The following is a 24,026-nucleotide window of genomic DNA, read 5'->3' on the forward strand; positions in this document are numbered from 1 at the left end:
ATAAAACAAGAGAACAAATTCTCTCAGAACTCTTACAATTTCAGTCATTTTCATTTCGAAAAAAAAAATCATTGGAGATTGCAAGAATGGTTCAACTTACCCAAAAATCCAGCTTCATTGATTTCTTCCTTTGAATATACATGTATGTGGTCACAAACATGTTTTTTAGTCACTCTGTACTGCGAGTTTGTGAATCGCGAATATTTAAGGGAAGAATTAAGTTACTACTCAAGTTATACTGTATAACCTATATTGGGGCAGTTTACGCGTAAACGTAAACTGTTCCAATCCAGGTTATACCAGAATAACTTGGATAGCTATTAAATTCATACCTTATAATTTAATTTTCTATAGGCACCGTAGGCAACAAAGGTTATATTCATGATGTAAGCTATTTTTTTTTTTTACCCAATCAAATGACGCGTTACAACCAAAATTAAATTATAGAAACATATCGAATTTTCACTTTAATATACATGAGTATTTTTCGATGTTCACATTAAGCTTGATGTAAACTATATAAAAATCTATTTTTAATCTTTTCTTTTCTTAATTAATTAATACTTCTACCATTTTATGCTTTAAAGGGTTAATCTTTGTGCCTTTAAGTCTTTTTTCGCTGATATGACATCCAAGTAGTTTAATATAAGCCGTTAAACAATAAAATGCTTAAATTGTTTGTTTGTTTATTTGTTTATTAATGTGGGGATCATAACGATTATAACACTGCAGGAAAAATGCCAAAAATTTTATTTTTTATATTTGTATCCGTATAAATTATTCGTATATATGTCTTTCTTTGTTTATATATATAGGGATTAATGATTGCATTCATATCAGATAAAAATTACATACTAGGCTATATGACTGATTGATTAAGGTCCTAGGCCGAATGGCCACTATTTCAACCATATATTATCACACAGGTTATATAAAAATCCTGTTATATTATAAACAACACAAATAAATTACTTAAATTTATAGAAACCATCTGGCTGCAGTCTCTGGTGTTGACACTTAAATCAATTAATTAAATCTATTTTGTTAAGAAAATGTTTAAAATTTGATATGCTTTTTAGTTTTTACATGTGTTTTATGTAAATCACTTAATAGTGAAAAATGTATTGTGTAAAGAGGAATAACTCCTGATGTCCCGTGAAATATTAATATTATTAAGTAGCCAACTCTTTAAATACACGTCACAGGTGAAAATATCAAATCGAAAGTAAAACCCAACTTCATGATTCGTGTACATGTTCATACTCGGTTGATGAAATACCAGGTACGTCTCCATAGTCGAACACAGGTTAGTAACCTAAATGTAATTTTGAGACATAATGTTCGAAATTTTCTTCTCATATCACATAATCACGCCTGCTAATCGACCAGTTGCATAACCAGCAGCGATAACGCTGATCTGTCTCACCGGTATTTTTTTTCTTTGTTATCAAAGGATGTCAGTGTTTATCAATCATTTTATTAATTAATAATTATCTTTTTGGAAAAATGTACTTTCATTTTATTATAATTAATTTCTCATTTTAGCTTTCAGTTTTCTGTTATTTACTAATGTAACATACGTAATGAGTATCGCAGTTAATAATTCATTGTAACACATTAGTATGATGTATTTGAAAATTAATCATATTGACCTTTTGGCTTATTAATCGCAATAATATTTAAAAGAAGGGCTGGATCCAGAATTTCAGGTTGGGGGACTTTTAAAAAGAAACAAGGGCAAATCAAGGAATCTCCCCCCCCCCCCCCAAAAAAAAGGAAGATGCATGCATAATTAAAACAAATCAATTATAAAAAAAAACTTCTTGAGAAGAATTTTCCCTAATTTCCTCAATATAAAAGTAGAAAATTCCAGATATCTAGAATATGACGCTACACACGAGGAAAGAAAATCAAGCCTATTTCGGAAAGGGGGAGGTGTCGACGCAGTTTTATCTCCACTTCCCTGCTCTTTCTTAATTTTATAGAGATTGGGGACGCCGGGTGATTCAGATGAAAAGCGACATGTGTACCGCTATAATGCCGTAGACTAAAAATATCTAGTAATATTATTTTCAAAAAACAATGCATATTGTAAATATTTTTTTTAGTTAAATGTGATCTTTATAGTTCGATTTGTAATATCTTAACATGAAATGCTATTGTCATGCACAATTGCGAGATGTGTCTTTCTTCACTTTCTCACTAATGGCATACCAGACTTTTGGCCTAACAAAAAGAGTTTTTATTTCTTTTTATCTTTAGAAAAAAAATGCTACAGGCTGAGCGTTATCTTCAAGCAAAATTAAAATCCTACTACTTGATCCTAGAGGACCAGAGTAAAGCAGTATCAAATGATGCCAGGCAGATCAGGTATTGTAAATACATCACCAGATTTGCTTCTCATTTCGGGAACGAGCGTTGTCAGGTGGTAGGAAGTACAATAGAGGGAACACGACTCAGATCTCACAAAGATGAGGGGGACTACGATTATCTGATAATATCGGGAATCCCAATTCCTGTGGAAGCTTTGGAACACAGAGATGATGTACCGTGTTTTGTTCGCATACACACAGACAAACTGAAGGTTTCCTTTTCTGGTGATCTTGTGATAGATGGAAAGTACCTTCATAGTCGTATTCTGAAAGATCTGGATAAAGAAGCTTTTAAAGTAGTAAGGGGGTTATTCCATGTGATCACAGTCCCAAAACAGTCAATGGGAAGACATACGGAACATTTGGAACTCAACCGGGAAGCCAAACCTGGAATGACCCAAGAGCGTTTTGCTGGTTTTGAAGTAATGAATGAAAATAGATCCTGTGGCAACCTTTATCAAACAGAAACAGATGAACGTACCTATACTGAAAACACAGACCATTATTTCAGATCAGTTGTTGAATCGAGCAATTTAACGTCTAGCATGAAGAACCTTCTAATCAACCTAGTCAATATGATTGCTGAAACAACACCACAGGATACTGCGCTGTATCAAACTTTCGGTGGATTGATAGAAGCAGCTTCATCCTCTGAGACGGGAAGGTCTTCACCGCAACAAAAATTATGCAAGCACCATTCACAGAAGGGTGGTGAAAAATCGGATAGAAATAATGATGAATCGGATCGAAAATACATTGTAAAATTCAATTATAAAAGCAGCAAGGACTTTATTGGCGCCTTTCCAATCGAAGGAAAGCTAAAGTGTCTTGATGAATGGAAACAGCGGATGATGAACAGACAGTCCTCGTTTTGGCCAAAACCAGAGACTGTAGAAAGGATCTATAGTTCAGAGGTGTATGTTGTGGCTAAACCAGCCATTGTAGATCCAGATCCATCTACGGATTTCTGTCTCGGATTTAATCAAGCAGAATTAATTTTAGCACATTCTCTGAGCCCTGATCAGAAACTTTGCATGCTGCTTTTAAAGTCTCTGCAGAAAGGCTTCCTTGGAAGTTTCTCCAAAACGCTGACGACTTTCCACTGGAAAACTGCTTTTTATCATACATGTGAGCAGATGGACCCAGACCTCTTTGATCGGAAATCAACATTACTGTTGGCTCTGAACATGGTCCTATCGTATATGATGGAATGTTTAGAGAAGGGATATTTAAAGCACTACTTCATAGAGAGCAATTTGATAGCACACATTTCGTCAGTGGAAGCTACTGAAATAGGTGCAAAGATTAAAGAAATCATAGAGGATCCGGAGGGCCCCTTGCAAGTATTTTTTGATAAAACCGGAATGGAAAAGAAACAGACAGAATCAATATCAGAAAAAGAGTTGAATCAAGTAAAGCAAAACGCTTCTGGATCAGCTAAAAAGTCTCAGTCCCACAAATTTATAGACATGTGGACCCAGTTTCAGGAAGCATCAAAGAGCGATGATTCCAAATTTACCAAGGCTATTCTTGATACTTTATATCTAGTTCTTGAAGAAGAGACAGACTTCGACGTCAAATTGTCTGGGACCTCGACACAAAGTGGAAGCTTACCCCAACTTTTAGCACAAGCTGCCCAATATAGAACGGGGAATTTTACAGACCGAGAGGAAAAGAAAAAGGCTCTTAATGAACTGAGATCTAATGCCTTGCAAATGTTATTTTCTTTGCAGAAAAAATAAGTTGTAATCCTCATTTTTGGGTTGATGTTATTGGTTAATTGTATTTTCTTAAGTGTTTTTTTTTTTTATATTTCTGAACTTTAAACAATAAACATTTGCACCAATATCATTTTTTTAAATATTGATATCAATTGCATTTAAATATTTTATCATATAGTAGCTTTAAATAATTTACATTGTTCAGAAGAATTTACATTTACAGTTCATATAAATATCCACATGAGACAGACTTAATTTCGATTTGTATTCTGGGTATCCAAAGTCGGTCACGTCAAAAGTGACGTTGCTTATGTGCGGTTGACATGGAACTCCGACAAGCAAATTATGCAGGTATAATCAAATTGGTATATTTCCCTACGTATAGATCCATTTACAATTTATGCATTGAAACCACCAATTTCTGATATTATAAAGTCATATGAACAAGACGGGTTTTAGTTTTTACTTAACTTCAAAAAATCAGAAAATCGAGAAAGCTATATTGAGGCAAAGCGAGCGGACATTGAAAAAGAATGGTATTGTCGGACGTTATGAAACTTAACGCGACAGCTTCGGGTTATCACATGATGTCTTTTATATTTAATGATAATTTGGCAAACGTATGAAGCTAACTATATCAACACTTTTTAAGCATTTGTTTTTTATGTTCCTTATTAATTTTATAGGCACCGACTGCATAGTATTATAATTTTATCGCAGCAGTCCACGAACTTTTTAATAACCCCTCGTGTACATGTATTTGGTAAGAGTATTTAAACATTCTCATCTGATTCATTGAATTCGAAGGTAAACTTTTGGAAGGGAAATTAAATTGTATATACAATATTTTTGGAGATATTTCTTAAATTATGTTTGGTAGATCTTTATAATACATGTAATTGATGTATTAAAGACGGTTTTATTTGATTTTTATTTAAACTTTATTGTTTGTATTTTATTTCTATACTGTTATTTGGTTATGGCTTTATATAGGCATTGTGTTCACATGAGGTAATCAAAAGTTTCTATTATTTTTGCCAATGATATTAGGGAAGCTAGAGATTTTACATGTATGTTTTTAAATGTGTGAACAAGACTAAAGATAATATTATTCGTTTATACTCCACTGTTTTATATTTACATTCACTTTTAATCCTATAATTTATGTATTTCAAACTTTATATATTGCTACGCATATACATAAATTTTAAATCTTTCTTGTTTAGTTTGTTTTTTAGTCAAAGCTCTTATTAACTTTTGTACTGATCTGCAAGTTTGCATCAAAATTACTTATGAATATATTTATGGATTTGTCCTATACTGTATCTTTATCTATTTGTCACAAACAAATAATTCATATCAGCATTTTGACCCTTCGGTCTCTGTGCTCAACTGGTAGAAGTCCAGAGGGGATTTGGAATGGACCAGGTATCTGTATATTTTGGTAATTTTTCAGTGTGTCTGTAAAACCTTCCTTCGAACTACTTTTCCTATTTTTTGATTTCAATAAACATGATGCTCTTTGATAAGAAGATTCAATCAAGATTAAAAAAAACAGGATTCCTTATTTTTTTATTATTACACTGTAATTCAAAGTTTATGATATGGATGACTTGGTATGGTCATCAGAGGTAGAATAACACTTTCTTACAAAAGGCTACTTCTCTCAAGTTTATTCGAATGAAATACGTGGAGATAACGTACATTATTCAAGCTCAAAAGTCCATTAAACATTACAAAATATGAGCAGAGCAAACACGGACCTCCAAAAACATCAGGGTTGGATCAGGTGCCATGGAGGATTGAGCATCCCCTGCCGACCGGTCACACCCGCCGTGTGCTCCTTGTCATGATCAGGAAAGAACGGAAAAATCCGTCGACAATTCAGTGTGTAAATAATGGCCTAACAATTAGTATGAAAAACGTCAGTCAGCATTTGACTCAATGATAAATTGTATTTGCTGACAAGGTCATTGTATCGACCATAGGACTTACGAAATGATGACTTAAAACGAGACTGCTGATATTCTTGTTCCATCAACTTGTTTGTCAATAATTTACCTCGTTTTAGAAATTGTACATACGTAGAGCATGCTCTTGCGTATCGAATCAACTGAGAGATATAAACCCCGTATGCAGGTGATGAAGGTATATTGCCGCATAAGTAAGGGAAGTTGACGATTGAAAAGTTAAAGTCATAACGTTTATCATAAAACTTGGTTGTTAGATTACCATTAACATCTTTTTCAAGTAAAATATTCAAATATGAAACATATGTGACAGACTCTGTAGTATCCTTTATCTCAAGCTCACCGGGATATATCGTATCGACATAAGAATGGAAATAACCATTGTTAATTGACAATACGTCGTAGATATATCTAAATGTCAGGTTGAAGGCCACTGCAAGTGTTTTCTTCTTTTCACGTATAAGATTTTGGACAAACTCTGCTTCATATGAATACAAAAAAGGTCTGCCAATAAGGGGGCGCAATTGGTACCCATGGGAATTCCAATAGATTGTTGGAAGACCTGGTCTCCAAAAACCACATAGATATTGTCAATCAGAAACTCAAGCATCTTTTTAATCTCAACTTCAGAGTACTTGTGTGTACAATCAGAATATTTTTAACAAAATAATTTTGCAAATGACCAATGACAAGGTAAGTAAATTTACGAGTTCCATTTTTATTGAAAAAGCAGCGGTCAATGATATCCAAAAGCCTGGACTTTAATTTATCGTGGGGAATGGTTGTGTATAAAGTTGAAAAGTCGTAAGTTTTTAAGCTGTTGATTTTAGTAAAATCTTGTGATTTCAAAGTTTCCAAAGTTCCTTGGAATTTTTAAGCATCCACATCTGATTTACACCACTTCTTGAATATATTGTTGAACAGTACTCTTGAAGTTTCTCCTTCACTACTGTTATTATCTTAGTGAGGAGTAAAGAAAGAGGCTTAGTTGAACATATACTGGAACCCGCTATGTATCTTTGTAAGGATTTTTATGAAGTTTCGGAATCCAATATAGGTATGGTAATTCAAATTCATTTTGGTTGTTTGGAATATTAAAAATATTCAAAACTGACGTATGGTTTTGAAGAATTTCTTCCTTAGAAACGGAACTGTGAGTATAAGTTGGATTACCACTTGTAAAATTAAATCCAAGTTCCTCTAAAATACATTTAATATAATGAGCCTTACAAACAAAGACAATGTTGTTACCAGCTTTGTCAACAGGGACCAGTACGTACTGATCATGCAATCTATCTAATTCTTTTTTCACTTCTGGTTTATTGAATACAGAAGGATAGATCTGATACATTTAATCCACTCTAACAAAGTGTGTCTTCTTTTTCTCTTTGTCTGGTCCATCGCCTGGCGTAATCCTCTACAGAATCAATAATATTTATGAAATTCCCACGCCAGGTGAAGGATCGGGGTTCCCTATATTTAGGACCTTTTAAAATTAATGATCTAAGGTCCTCATTATTAACTACATTTACGTCACCATTAATAACGTGTCCAGCAGGACTATAGTTACAGGGTGAAGAAGAACATGAACACGATGGAGGATTATGTTTCAGATATTCGATATCCAGGCCCTGTAAAGTTTTCTGGTAATTAAAAAGTTTGGAAGCAATAGTAGATGTTTATTTGTAGGAAGTACAAGGTGTAGTCTTTAACTTGAAATATGGTGGAATACAAGACTGGACCCTTTTGTGATTAAGAATATTACTTATATTAACTGCGTCAATTCCTTTGTTGGCATATTGAAGTTTAAGGAAAAAACGGATTGTTTTAGCTGCTGCTTCTTCAATAAAACGTGGGGGTTTAAAAAGCCTATGATTTGCAATATCCATAATCACAGATCCGAGCCTATATTCTGGTGTCGAGGAATCAAAATATGGACTTTTCTTGACCTTTTCAAGAAGACTATTAAAAAGTTTCAAAGGGACAGAGTAAGTTTGGTGCGAATTTCATGAACATGTTGCCACAATAACAAAAAGGAAAATTATTCGTTATATGTTTTTCAGAATGCAATTTTTATCTGCTTTGGTTTGAATTTAACAAAATTTGGTAAACGAATTGCTGCATATACATACATTTCGTAATTTTTTTTATTTTGTTCAAAAGAACTCCTTTACCAGTTACTAAAAGATAGAATATTTTGATTTTCAACGGGTTGGGAGGTGGGGGGAGGGGTTGATCAATGATTTGTTTACAACGAAAACATGTATCAAATGTTTCTTGAAAATGGTCATATATTCTACAAGGTCTCTGCAAGTTTTATTTCAACAAAGACATACCAGTATTGAATAATCCAAGAGGTATAAAATTTGTGTAGACAATCGTCTTCAATCCTGAAAAACACACACAAGGAGATACTAGAAACACACACAAGAAGATTACGAAATCATGATCAATTACAATTTGTGATTTTCTTTTTAAATTTATTATCGTCTAGTGGCCTTCTGTAACTGATTGCTCAACATATATTTAAAAAGAATGATGACTCATAAATGATACAACTATAATTAGACCTACCAAATTAAATTCCCACCATGTTTGTCATAGTTATTAACTTGAAGGTTAAACCGATACTTCTGATAGATTCGTTGTTCATATCTGGAACATAATACAGTCGTACAGCACAAGTAATTATCTATTGGGTAAGCATAGAAAGTTTTATTACTTAAAAATAAGATTCATCAAAAACCTTACTTAAGATTCTACAAAGTTGTTCCCAACGAAAGGAGACGTTAACTGTAAAAATACTCGAATATTAATTGTTCTTTGTTAATTAGTAGTAATTTTTAATCCCTTTATAATTTAAAATAAATTGATAGTGAGTAATGAAAAAGGTAAAGGTAACGAACAGCGATCGATCTCAGAAAACCCATAAACAATACAAATATGTGAAGAGGGCATAAAACACGGATCCTTGGAAATTCCAGAGGTTGAATCAGGTGCCTAGGAGGAGCAAGATCCCATAATTGCTTCAATAAATGGATGAAACATATGGGCATAACGAACAGTATATTCAAGCTTAAAAGTCCATTCAAACAATACAAATCAGGAGCAGAGCAAACAAGGACCTCTAAAACAGCAGAGGTGGGATCAGGTGCCACGAAGGAGTGAGCATCCCCTGCCGACCGATCACACCCGCCGTGTGCTCCTTGTCATGATCTGGAAATAACGGGAAAATCTGTCGACAATTCAGTGTGTAAATAATGGCATAACAATTAGTATGAAAACGTCAGTCAGCATTTGACTTAATGAAAGATTGTTTTTGCTTATAAGTTCATTGTATCGACCAATAGAACTTACGAAATGATTACTTAAAACGACACTGTTTATATTCTTGTTTCATCAACTTCTTTGTCAATAACTTACCTCGTTTTAGAAATTGATCATACGTGTCATGGGTTGGATAAATAACAAATTCATTTTACATGAGATGGAGTGTTGCCCAAACTTGACTTGTATATACATTTATCGATACCAATATTGTACAATGAACAGATTTATAACAAATGTTTGTAAAACAGCATACTTACCGGATTTGAAACCGTATCCAGTGCGCATGCAATGGTGATTGTGACTCACAAACGACACGGCAAAAACCTTTGTAAACAATGCCTGCGACGGTTAGAGCCATCTGTGTATCAGAGCACTTCATTTCTATTCATTTTAACAATGCATACGTTTAAAAACTTAACTTTATGAGAAATCTTTAAAAAATATCTTTAATATGTATGCAATTCAGTGATATCATCATACTTGAAAAAAAATTAGTAAGAAATATATATGTGATTTTTTGTTTTATCATTTCAAGAAATAAAAATTCAGTCAGGATTGAAATCTTACTTCAAAATATAGAGGACCAGAGTAAAGCAGTTCCAAATGATGCCAGACAGATCAGGTATTGTAAATACATCACCAGATTTGCCTCGCATTTTTGGAACGAGCGTTGTCATGTGGTGGGAAGCACAATAGAGGGAACACGACTCAGATACCACGAAGATGAGGGGGACTTTGACTATCTGATAATATCGGGAATCCCAATTCCTGTGAGCTCTTTGGAACATAGAAAGGACGTGCCATGTTTTCTAAGCATATGCGCAGACAAACTGAAGGTTCCCTTCTCTGACAGTCATGTTGTTGATAGAAAATACATTAACACCTGTGTTCTGAAAGATCTGAAAGATTTTGATAAAAATTACTTTCCAATAGCAAAGGGATTATATCCTGTGCTCACTGATCCAAGGATGACGAAGGGGAAAGATGGATGCCACGCAGAGTACAATCGTACGTCGAAAGTTGGAATGGCTCAGGAGCACTTGGCTGGTTTGGAAATTGCTGGTGAAAACATAGCCTCTTGTTGTCAAGAACTAAATCCTTCACAAATACTCTGACAACTTATCACTGGAAAACTGTCTTTTATCAAACATGTGAGCAGACAGATCCGGACTTCTTCGATCGAGATTCAACAATTCTGTTGGCTCTGAAAAAAGTCCTAATCCAAATGGCGGAATGTTTGAAGAAGGGGCGGTTGCGACATTATTTCATTGATATTTCATCATTACTTAATAGCGCATATTTCCAAAGAAGAAGCAAATGAAATAAGCACTAAAATAAATGATATAATTAAAGACCCAGAAAGTGCTCTGCAAGTTTACTTTGACGAGGACAAATCTGAAATGAAGCAGACAGCATTAATTTCAAAAGAAGATTTACATGATATGAAAGAATGCAGTTCAAGCACAGGTTTAGCTAGAAAGACGGGAAACATAACAGAAATGATTCCACGGCTTTTAAGGTTATATGGTGGCGACAATTCAAAAATTGGTAAAAGCGCTTACAAATACCGCATTTTTTGTTATTGAGAAAGAAACTGATTTTGAAGATACAGACAAACCATTCTTCAATCAAATTTTCAAAAGTTTTGCACAAGTTGGCCAATATAGAACAGCTAATTACAGAGGAAAAGAAGAGAAAGAAAAAGCCCAACGTGAATTAGAATCCAATCCTTTGCATTTATTATTATCTGTATTAGGAAAACGATTTCTTTATATTTTGGGCTAATTTCTCTTTACATACACAAAATGATCTGAGGTTAAATTGAATTGATCTTACTTGTATCGCATGTTACAATTATTTTCATGACTGATGTCAGTTTTGATACATTCCATAGTCCTCTACTGTAATCAAGTTTGTGTGATATTTATCTTTATGGCATAATTTTTGAAACATTTGATACCTTGGGTGAATAATTCATAGTGTGTTTTTCATGCTACTGAGGGAAGTCATTATAACTTATAACTCTTGTTTAGAAGTAAATTTTATTGCAGTATTAATACAACAAATCTTCATGTAAAGAATTTTTTTTCATTTTAAATTAACAAAATATTTAAAAAAAAAAAAAAAAAAAAAAAAAAAAAAAAACATCTTAGTGTGTGTGTAATAGAGAACAAATTGTGTGACATTGCAAAAGCCTTTGATTATACTGAAAATGGTTGTGTTTGAGGATACATTCATTAAAATTCAAAATATAGTGTGTCAGCAAGGTTGTCGATAAAAAATGCTTATTAATTAATAAACTTAAGAATATTTTCTATCCAAGTATAAAATTTTAATTTGATGGTTGTGTTCTGTTGAAAATATTTTTTTAAAGCTTGTAAAACCATTTTCAGAGGATAAATGCCCATGAAATGTGTTTAGTGATGCATTTTATAATACGTGGTCCCAGAAATAAAATAATATTTCTAAATAGATTTGCAGTTCCCATGAATCCAATGAATCTTTACCCTATTGTCCATTGAAATGTTTATAATTTTCATTTTTTTTCCGACTTAAATAGAGCCAAAATGGGCCCTTGTTGAACTTACTTACCATCATAGGAAGACTTAGAACTAGGATCGACCTTTCAACATCTCCAATGCATAACCTATATCTTAACATAAACATTTTTTTAATTTCAAGGACAGTGGTATTCCTAATTAAATCAAAATGTTGTCCTTGTGGTTTTATTATCTTTCTACTTTCTCTTTTTCTCAGCTTTCAACGTGAAAAATCTACCTTTTGTGAAAGATTCCCTCTTCACAACTCTCTCCAAAAACTAAATTTGAAAGTCACACTCAAAGTAAGCGATTTTTAGCAGTCCTAAAAAATCAAGATCTCAATGTTGGACATCATTAAATTCACACAATTTCTTACTAAATATGAAAGTTTTTTTTTTAATAAAATTTTCATTTTTAGTTAATTTTTTAATTTAATTAATCTTGATTGATTTTGGTTGGATCGACAAAATGACTTCACAGCTTCAACTTTCAAATACAAAATATTTTATTCCTGCCTTTCCACTTGATGAAAAGCTGTTACCATGCACTGATAAAAGGAAACAGTGAATGGTGACCAGGAAAGGGTCATGTTTGAAAATTTCCTATTGTACATGGTGGAATGTTTAAAAAATAGAGATATACTCAAGAGCAGCATTTGTTTATAGAGATCATTTTGATAGCACGTCTCTTTCAAGAGGAAGCCACTGAAATCTGTGCAAACATCGACAAATGGACAGTTTCATGAAGCATCCAATTGCAAGAACGACTACATTCTTTATAAAGCCATTCTAGAAACCATATATATGATCCTCAAGTAAGAGACATATTGTGATGAAAAACTTACCAAAACAACAAAATAAAAGCTAGAACTCAAATCAGTGCTAACGTCCTTCAATCTGTTAATTTTTGAAAGGGTATTATCACCGACGAATCGGAGAGGAAAACTAAGATCTTCTGCCATGTAAATGGTATCTCCAAAAGGAGCGTAAATATTAAAAGAAAAGAGCCCTAGGTGAACTAACATTTAAAATTTGATGTCTTGAAAAGACGGAAGCATTTCCAAAATTTTATTACAAAAGAACACAATTTTTGTTCCCCCTTAACTCATATATGCTACAGATTGAAAATGGTTCAGCAGAGAAGAATCTGAAAATGTTTAAAAATTTACTACCAATGCACATGGCACAATAGATTCCATATAAAAAAGGCTCATCTGAGTCACCTCAAATCGATAATGGAGGTAAGGTCCCCAAGATTTTTAAATGAATTTGTTAAATGCCCCTCCCTTTCCCTCCAGTGAAATTAGAGTCCCTATGCAGTACTTAATACAGGGTTTTATATGGGACAGGAAAGATTTTCTTAAATTTATACCCTGATTAAACAAGAGGCCCATGGGCCTTGAATCGCTCTTCTGATAAACTGTACAACCTATCACTTCTATTTGAAGCCTCAAAGTATCCTGTATATTTACATAAACCCTTGAAATTCCAATTCACACTCTGAGAACCCAAGATGATTCTAAGCCAATTAGTACCTGAGAGTTGGTCATGGTGACCTACTTATCACTTGTCATTCTCTGAGGACCCATCAACTAAGTTTGATGATTCTAAGCCAATTAATACCTAAAATATTTTTTAAAATTATAATCATAAAATTTTATAAGTAGGTCAAAGTGACCTACTTTTCAATTGTTTTACTCCAAGGACCCAAGATGCATCAACTGACAAAGTTTGATGATTCTAAGCCAATTAGTACCTGTAATATTTAATAAAAGCCATAAATTTTCAAAAGTAGGTCACCGTGACCTACTTTTCAGTTGCTGTACTCCGAGGACCAAAGATACATCGACTGACAAAGTTTGATGATTCTAGCCAATAAGTACCCAAAAATATTTAATTACAGCCATAAATTTTCAAAAGTAGGTCACAGTGACCTACTTTTCAGTCAACCTACTCCGAGGACCAAAGATGCATCAACTGACAAATTTTGACGATTCTAAGCCAAATAATTCCTGAAAATATTAAATACAGCCATAAAATTTCAAAAGTAGGTCACCGTGACCTACTTTTCAGTTGTTGTACTCCGAGGACCCATGACGCCTAAACTGACAAAGTTTGATGATTCTAAGCCAATTAGTACCCGAAATATTTAATTAAAGCCATAAATTTTCAAAAGTAGGTCACGGTGACCTACTTTTTAGTCGATCTACTCTGAAGACCCAAGATGCATCAACTGACAAAGTTTGATGATTCTAAGCCAATTAGTACCCGAAATATTTAATTAAAGCCATAAATTTTCAAAAGTAGGTCACGGTGACCTACTTTTTAGTCGATCTACTCTGAAGACCCAAGATGCACCAACTGACAAAGTTTGATGATTCTAAGCCAATTAGTACCCAAAATATTTAATTATCGCCATAAATTTTCAAAAGTAGGTCACTGTGACCTACTTTTTAGTCGACCTACTCCGAAGACCCAAGATGCATCAACTGACAAAGTTTGATAATTCTAAGCCAATTAGTACCTGAAATATTTAATTATAGTCATATAAATTGAAAAGTAGGTCACGGTGACCTACTTTTCAGTTGACCTTTTTTGAGGACCCAAGATGCATCAACTTACAAAGTTTTATGATCATAGGACTTAAAATGTCCAAATTATGCCTCTAAAATGCTTTGAAATCGAATGCCTGCAAAGTTCAAAAAGTAGGTCACTGTGACCTACTTTTTAATAAATATGTTTTATGGCCCCAAGATGCATCATCTTACAAGATTTAATGATTCTAAGCCTCCCCGTATTCGAATTAATGACCTTAATTGTTTTAAAAAAGATTAGCCATAAAATTCAAAAAGTAGGTCAAGGTGACCTACTTTTTAGTTGACATACTTTGAGGACCCAAGATGCATCAACTGACAAAGTTTGATGATCATAGGCCTTAAATTGTTCAAAATATGCCTCTAAATCATTTTGAAAAAGAATGGCCACAAAATTTAAAAAGTAGGTCACCGTGACCTACTTTTGAGTCAACATGATATGAGGTCCTTAGATGCACCAACTGACAAGATTTGATGATCCTAGTCCTTATAGTAAGCAAAATATCAACATTTTAATAAAATGTAATTTTTGGTCAACTTTGAAGTGACCTTGAGACCACGCCCTTTGCCCCAGGGTAAATCCCCGTGCAAATTTTAATCTACAACATATCCTCATCCTTTTGTGTAAGTTTGGTGATAATCTGCCCAGTGGTTCTTCAGAAGAAGATTTTTTAGCAACCAGTACTTTTGTTTCTATTTTCCTAATTATCTCCCCTTGTTAAAGGGTCACAACCCCAGTTTTAGTATAAAAGGGAGCCCTTGGGCCAAGGATACCCTGTGACAAATTTGACAATAATTGGCCAAGGGGTTCTTGAGTTATGGCCCATATTCTAAAAAGTTTACGCACACCGCACAAATGGCCATAGCATTAGCTCTTTGAGCCTTTGGCTCAGAAGAGCTAAAAATCTATCAGAGAAGAAAAGCTATTTCTGCTTCTACTTCATTTATGGACATACACTTGTCAGTTTGAACATTTCACATTTATTTAAGAGAAAAGTGAAATTTTAACTGATCAAAACTTATTAACAAATTAATAACACAAAAGTATGTCAAGGAACAGAATAAAAAGATAAATCATTTCTGTTTTATCATACATTCTACAATTTATTTACACATCAACAACGTAGTAACAAGTTAAGTTAACACCTTTTTTTTAATAGAGAATTTCAAAATGTCACATATAACTTGTCCAGTCATATCATTATCAAGCAGTTGCCGTTTTTTGTTGTGTTTGTTTAAACTGCTCAATTCTCTCTAGTAACACAGGTCTGAAGTGTCGAATTAGTCCCTGTAAACAAAGAAAACATGTATTATAAATTAACAAAGCAAAGTGTACTTAAAATAAAAATACAGTAGGATGCAACACAGATTAATCACCGCACAGAACTGTGGATATCTGAACCCAGTAGGTTAGTTTGTTTATCTAAACATAAATAGGTTGGTTTTACTTGACTACTTGAACACAGTTGTTTTTTTTTACTTGATTATTTTTGATAGACTATTTATATATTGACAGGTTTTCTTCCTCTTATCTATACTTACAGTGTAATAGGTACATTTTAGATTAAATATTAAAAGATGTGTCACCTACCTGTACTGGCCAGGCAGCTCCATCCCCCAGGGCACAAATTGTGTGACCCTCAATCTGTTTACTGATTTCATACAGCATGTCTATCTCCCCTTCCTTGAAGTTCCCAGTCTCTATAAAAACAGGTCAGAAATGTCATATCTTTTTTTTTCTTTTGGTAAAACTGACAATAAGAAAGACTTGATGCAAGAAAATTTCAAAAACATGCAGCCAAAAGCTTTGCTGAAGTTTGTTACATACAATGTACACAAAGTTCATATTCATGTCATCAAACATGTCAGGTCATATCTTGTTGCATATCAAATTACATATAAAAAATTTAATTATAATATGGGTATTTTACTGAACTCACCAAACCGTTTCATGATCTTTGCCATCCATCCAACACCTTCTCTACAGGGTGTACACTAGAAAATAGAAATCACTGTATCAGGAACAATGCTAGAAGCTCTTACATATTCATTTGAAATACTGGTAATAATAATTTTCTGAAAGAGAGAGAGATTTTAAGTTTTACCTGCCCACAGCTCTCGTGTTTATAGAACTCGATCAGTCTAGAGATACACCTTATGACGTCAGCGTCTTTATTCATGACGATGACGGCCGCTGTCCCCAGACTGGTCTGGGCTTGTACCAAGGCATCAAAGTCCATCATTACATCTGAACACACACTATTTCAACAAAAAATACTTGGTATAACAATTGAAGTTTTTAACTATAGTAAATCACAGTGGGAAATTATATGAACATTACCAGGCCATCATTAAAAATATCTTTGTTTCCCCTAACCCGACCAAAAAATCTCAAGTTGGGTAGGTAGGTAGGCAAATAATTTTTTTTTGACATCAGCTTTGAAAATACATTCTTAAACTTAAATGGAATGATACCTTTATAAATAAGTAAAGTACAAATAAAGTGATTTGTAAACAGCTAGAATACCATAACCCCAGAATACCCATGAATAAAAGGCATGATATGAAAGGACGTTTGAATTCTATTCATGAGGATGAAATATGCAGACTTATTTACAACTCTTATGGTCCCATATTCATTAAGTAAACATAGGAATACTGATGAAATGTTTATAAGATCAAAACTCAAATTAAATAAAATGCAGTGAAATTGATCGGTTTGTTCACAAGGTGGATCCCTTGTCTGCTCATGAGGGGTATCATGAGGAGGGCCTACGGACCTAAGCATGGTCTGTACGTACTTAATTTTAAGACAGGTTAGTAAATACAACCGAAACGTGCTTAATAGTTCATTGTGTATTTCATTTTATTAACAAAGTGTTTCAAGAGTTTAGGATTCTGATATGCTAAAGGCATAGGATTGATATGTCATCTTTCTTTTAATACGTGAACTAACCCTCAGTGACCGAGTCATGTTATGGGCGGCATTTTGTTTCCAATAAACGCTTGAAAATCACAGAACAAAATCAGTTGTTCTGATAAAAACGGATTTTGATGAAATTTTATTTTATAAAAGTTGATAAACATAAAAAAAAATATTGAAATAATCTTATGAAAAAAACTTTCCAATCGGCGTGTTTTAATTGGGTCGGTCGCGTTAGGGGAAACAAAGGTATTTTTTATTTTGGCCCCATGAAGATTTCCTCAATATAATTTACAAACATATGACTTATTTGTTTCTTAAGAAATTAACCCTCAAAACTTCTATATATGACTGGTGAAAATTCACATCTTGGATATTGAATATTGGAAAATTCACAAGTATCATTCATATGAAACTTTTCATAAAAAAAAAAGGTTGGACTTGCAGTTACCTCTTAGGAATGATTGGGGTAGAGGACCCCCCTGGAATGATCCCCAGGAGGTTGTCCCAGCCCCCGATGACTCCCCCAGCGTGTCTCTCGATCAGTTCCTTCAGACTTATGGACATCTCCTCCTCCACTGTTACTGGGTTATTGACGTGTCCCGAGATGTTAAACAGCTAAACAGAAGAAAAGGTAGTTAGGATATCATGTAGATAAATCTATTTATCAAAAGGTTGTTCTAATGCACATACATGTATAGTGACACATAAGGATCTTTGTAAAAACTGAGTAGATTTTGTTTTTATACACTGACTTACTTTAGTTCCCCTATTTCTCTCCCTTCCAAACGAAGCAAACCATTCACCTCCTCTTCTACAGATTGCCTGAAAAATAAAAATTAATGTTGAAACAATTACCTGATTATTTTCGTATTCTTGTAGCCCCCCCCCCCCCCATCAGATAATGTGATATTGTAATATAATTATAGTAACATAAAGATATTCCTTTTAACTGACAGTGATCTCTAACACAACTGTATGACACTTACTGGGGCCACAGCCACTGTCTCCACATTAGCTACTGTCGTAGGACATCCAAACACTCCCACATCTGCAGGGAACGGGGGCTTTAGGCGGGGCTTGCCAGCTTTACCCTCCAATGACTCAATCAGGGACTATTAGAAGTAAAGTAAATATAAAGTGTAAAAAGATTTTAACTATCAGTTATATTTTATGTATTCATATATTTTACATATACTTTTAGTCAGTTAAAGAATCTTGTACAGATTGGAACAACAAATTTTAGAAGAGTGATTGCTATTAAAACCATGTACAGTATTAAATTGTCTTCATTAACTTAAAAGAATAAATCCATTCATACATGTACACACACTACTAAATGGCTCACATGACAAGGTTCAAGGAACTAACATTAATTAAGAATTATGAGTGTTATATGGTAACTTACCGTTTCTTCCCCACAGATATAGGCCCCTGCTCCTCGGTGAACGAAGACATCAAAGTCATACCCAGAACCACAAGCATTCTTACCCAGCAGTCCAGCAGCATATGCCTGCAATTATATCACACATTATCATTAAGCGGTCATTAATGAAGAGAGTAAGGGATAAGAAATACTTGGGTGACCAAAAAAATGGATCTTTTTTTGAAGCTCTTAGTTCATTTAAACTTTGTTCTTTCTCAAAGAATCCTTGATCAACATTCCAAGTTTTACATCGAGAAGAAATGATCATCTCTAAATAACTTTATATACACATCTCTAAATACATTTATATACACATCACTAACAGTTGAGGTTCAGACAAAAGAGCACCTGTTCTGTTAACTGACCTCATTGATGGCCACCTGTAGGTTAGATGCCTCGTTATAAAACTCCCCTCTGATGTAGATGTAGGCTGTAATAACAGACATTAGGATTTCTCTCAAACACAGCAAAAATCACATTTAAGTAATGAATCAGTTATTCACATTTTAATGCATGTATAATACACACTCATTTCTAGACATTTTTCCCCTATTTTCATATAGGAAGTTAATACTACATCTGTATTTTAAACAATGATTGACCTACAATATGATCAACATCATTTCAAATCTGAGTTCAAAAGACAGCTTCAAAACCTCTGGATGGACAAAATAATCAATAATCCTGATGTTACCTGCACATGCTCCCATGGAGCGTCCAGCTACCAGACATCCCTCCACCAACTTGTGGGGGTCATGTCTCATGATTTCCCTGTCTTTACAGGTCCCTGGCTCTCCCTCATCAGCATTCACTACCAGGTACTTAGGCCTAAAGACAAGTAGACAGTCAGTCATCAAAAAATATTATTTCAAATAAATACAGTGAATAAATGTACTAAATGACATCCATATTAAGATACTATATCTTAGACAATATACATAATAAATGATGACAGGTTTTTACTGATCCCTTACCTCCCATCACTTGGCTTGTTCATAAAGCCCCACTTCATCCCTGTGGGAAACCCAGCCCCGCCCCTGCCTCGGAGGCCTGATGTGGTAATCTCTTTCAAGATCCACTCGTGACCCTTTAAGAGTATTTCCTTTGTTTTGTACCAGTCTCCCTGTTTGTGGATAAATACAGAGTGTATTAACAAATTTACTGCTTAGAAAATAATTTATGTTCATTTATTCCATACTCTGCATATATATAGTAAGGTAAACCAACAGTTTCCCTAAAATGTGATAAATTATCAACATGACTTTTTCCAAATATGAAAACTCTGTTGTTTTGGGAATTTAGAAATATCTTCTAAGACAATGAATGTTTTTTGTGTAAACAATTTATACCCTACCCACATGTACTTACAGTGTGGATGTTTCTGTGTATAACTGGATGGTGAGAGCATTAAAAATCCCATTTAATGATTTTACTATTTCATTTAGATATTCTCACTTTATGTTCAATGAACATAGGTAATCAGAGATTACAGAGCTCACTTCAACAAATGTTATCTTTAAGCAAGGTAAAGTCTCACATTGAACTAATAATCTAGTATTAAATGTGCATCCCTAGATGCAACATTTATGCAATTTTGGTCTGATAGGGTTTGCAGTTACTTGGGAATGGACTTATCTAAAAACTTTAAACTAGTCACTCATTCAGAAAATGTGGGTCAAATCCAGCATCTGAAGCAAGTTGACAATTGTGTTCATCCTTGATGCATCATCTGTACGAGTTTGATTTAGATAGGACTTATAGTTACTTTAGAATGAACCTGCTCCAAAACCTTTTAACCTGATCAATCATCTGGAAAATGTAGATCAAATCCAACATCTGAAGCAACCCTGGTTGTGTGCATCAACTGATGCATCATCCATGCATGTTTGATTCAGGTAGGCCTTACAGATTCTTGGTCATGGACCTGCTCCAAGAACTTTAACCTGGACCCAAGACCATAAACTGAGAACAGACTTAAGTCAAAATTTCAAATCAATATATCTTTTGAAATAATTTTGATAATGAAACAAATTTTTTATCATATGTTTAAATTTGAATATTATACAAACCTGCAAAATTTTAAGTACGTTTGTTAAAAAAAATCCCAAGATATTCAAAATCAAAATTTTGACTTAAGTCTGTTCTTAATTTATGGTCTCGGGGCCTGTTAACTCATCTGGAAAATGTAGGTCAAATCCCGCATCAAAAGCAACCCTGGTAGTGTGCATCAATAAATGTATCTTCAGTGCAAAGTTGGTAAGTTAGCATAGGGCTTATAGTCACTTAAGAAATAAACTGCTCAAAAACTTTTACTTGATCACCCATCTGGAAAATGTAGGTCATATCCAGCATCTGAATCAACTCTGGTAGTGTGCATCTTTAGATGTATCATCCATTATCATCCATGCAAGTTTGGCCAATATAGGCTTATAGTAACTTGGAAACGAGGCCTGCTCCTAATACATTTACCTGCTTGAAGAACATTAACCTGGTCATTTTTTTACCTGAATTTGTAACATCTGAAACCTTAACTGGTACAGTGAAACATACTAGAAGCATCGTCCATGCATCTCTGATTAATATAGGGCCTAGAAGTACTTGAAAAAAAATCTGCTCTAAAAACTTTAACCTGGAACACAGATGCCGACACCAATGAGGAGGGTATCAGATAAGCTCCCCCCAACTTTGATGAGGTGAGCTAAAAAATGCAAAAACAGAAAATAATAAAAAAGGTATCATTTACCCTAGACATAGCTCCCTTGAGTTTCCAGTCATGTCTGCCGTACAAATTTGTGAAGATTCTGTCCTCATCTTTTAATGGTCCGTATGTACTCTACAAGGAGAAGAAGTCAAAGTTTTAAAACTACAAAGACAGTGCTAATCAAAATTACATGGAATTTTAGAACAAAATCCTTGAGCTTGTTAACTCCTAAAAAATCCTTTAATGTTGACAGATTTGAAATTCTCATTACTTCTACTCCTACAAGTAAGAGTCTCGGTTAACGTCCTTACGCTCCTTATATACCTCAGACTCTTACATCCAAAGGCCATTTTCTAACGAGCTCGTTCCGCCTGAGATTTTTGGCGGATCATATTATGCTTGAAATAAACTGTAAACAAATAATTCTCAGGTACCTACGTGTTTGCATGGGGTATAAAAGTCACAAGAAATTTTAAAATCCACTTTAATCAGTATGCATCATTGTTCATTAATCAAAATTGTCATTATTTCAATTTGTCACCAGAATTACTTTTGATTTGACTTCATGTTGATTTTGCGGATTGCTAGTCAGAAAACGAAAATTTCAGTTATTTCATATCGGAAAACTAGTTTCATTTCATCGGATTTTCTGCATTCCATTCCCGAATTTCAAACAGATGACTTGTTGTAATTTCTGCTTCAATTTTAAAAATAATGGATTTATCGCTAATATGAGAGATTAACATTGTTTTATGTGTAAGTTATATTTGCAAATAGTGAATATTTTATTGTTTCGTGTCGTTCATTAATGTTTTAAGCCTGAATTTTTAATTAAACAATTTATTTCCATTTAGGGTTTCAGCAGCGAGAATTTTTACAATGGATGCTAGAGGTTACGCGGCACCAAGTCAAAAGTATCTCGCTGTGAACCTCTAGCATGCTGGAGTAATTACTTGCATACTTTTGGAAATTGTATTATTTCAAATCCTTACTTTTTGAGGATTTTTGAATGCTAAAAATTCTTAAATATAGACAATCTGAGTATTAATGAATAACTCTAGAAATGATTTTATTAAACACAATATGAATCGTTTAAATATTCATCAACAATGTGCTACCAATATAAAAATTAAGTACTCTAAAAAAAGGTTTACCTTCAACCATATATAAAAAAAACATATAAACAGTTAAGACTGATGTATTTCTTACCTTACATCTTTTCTGGACAATAGCTAGCTGAGCCGGAGAATTCTTAATTCCTAAAAATGAGAATGGATCGAGTTAACATCTGTTTCATAACAATATTCAATATTCTCTGTACAGGCTGAAAATCCTTGAAAGTGATACTTTAAACATCACCAATACCTTTCCAAGAAACAAGTGATTTTTCATTTTTAGATGACAATTCATACTTATCGGGGTTTTTTCCCTTGAAAATTTATAAGACAGTGAACTCATCGACACAAAATTGACACAACAGAGAAAATTCGAGTAATTTATACTGCTGCAGTTTTTCAGCATTAAAATCTAGGTTTAAAACATCAATTACCTTTCGCCAAATTGATAACATACCTGAAAAACACGAAAGAGACAGTGGTACTCGGCTCAAGCTAGCCATATTTGCATAATAATTTTTGTTTCTGTCCTTCGAACGGTTTTGTAACTTCTTACGTCTTTTCAATGTTTTGTAATGAAGAAAGTCATTACAAAGCAAAACCAGCGCCCTACTTTTTCCCGGAAAAGTTAGTTTAAACAAATGGTTCACCCAGAGACAGGCTCTAATTTAGTCAATTAATTTTGATGAGCGTAGGCAATCGAATCTCAAATAGGCCTAGATCAAAGAAAGTACTGTTCAAAACTTGAACAGCTGTTGATACACTATTTTCTGCACATTCAATTGATTATACAGATCAAAAAAAAAAAAAATGCTGTAATGAAGAAAACACTATGCGAAGGAAATTGACTCTCCTTATCTTTTTCAGAGGATTCCGTGTGTCCAAAGAGGGATCCAAAATTTATTTACTTTGAAAATCCAGGGGGACCCCCTCTAGATCCGCGCATGTAATTTATGTATCCCGAATATACTTGCAAGTTGTTGGCCAGTGCATGGTATTAATCTTCAAGACAAAAATTACTTAGATGAACTACTCATGCTACTAGAATGATCATCCAAAGAGGATCTTTCTTCCGATGTCTTTTATGATATACAGCTTTAGTGTACATTGTATACCAGAATTCACACCCGATGTCTATCATGATACACAGCTTTAAGTGTACATAATCATTGTTTAGCAGAATTTACATCCGATATCTATCACGATATACAACTTTAATGTATATTGTATATACCAGAATTCACACCCGATTTCTATCATGATATACAGCTTTAGTGTAAATTGTATACTAGAATTCACACCCGATGTCTATCATGATACACAGCTTTAGTGTAC

General features: G+C 33.8%; 1 protein-coding gene across 1 annotated transcript; it reads right to left on the reverse strand.

Annotated features, from left to right (window-relative positions):
* Positions 1-15,603: 15,603 nt before the first annotated feature.
* Positions 15,604-23,281, reverse strand: LOC133186798 (NADH dehydrogenase [ubiquinone] flavoprotein 1, mitochondrial-like). Its single transcript, XM_061322122.1, has 14 exons — positions 23,149-23,281; positions 22,786-22,835; positions 21,619-21,708; positions 19,850-19,998; positions 19,570-19,703; positions 19,241-19,305; positions 18,858-18,962; positions 18,439-18,564; positions 18,209-18,274; positions 17,901-18,067; positions 16,632-16,785; positions 16,467-16,521; positions 16,118-16,227; positions 15,604-15,814 (listed from the first exon to the last, which is right to left on the reverse strand). Exons 1-14 carry the CDS (start codon positions 23,192-23,194, stop codon positions 15,731-15,733), a joined length of 1,401 nt encoding a protein of 466 aa, XP_061178106.1. The 5' UTR covers positions 23,195-23,281; the 3' UTR covers positions 15,604-15,730.
* Between the last annotated feature and the right edge of the window lie 745 nt (positions 23,282-24,026).

The sequence above is a fragment of the Saccostrea echinata genome, unplaced genomic scaffold (genome assembly GCF_033153115.1).
Source record: "Saccostrea echinata isolate AGI-Se365-2 ecotype Australia unplaced genomic scaffold, CSIRO_AGI_Sech_v1 ptg000014l, whole genome shotgun sequence".
Lineage (NCBI taxonomy): Eukaryota > Metazoa > Mollusca > Bivalvia > Ostreida > Ostreidae > Saccostrea > Saccostrea echinata.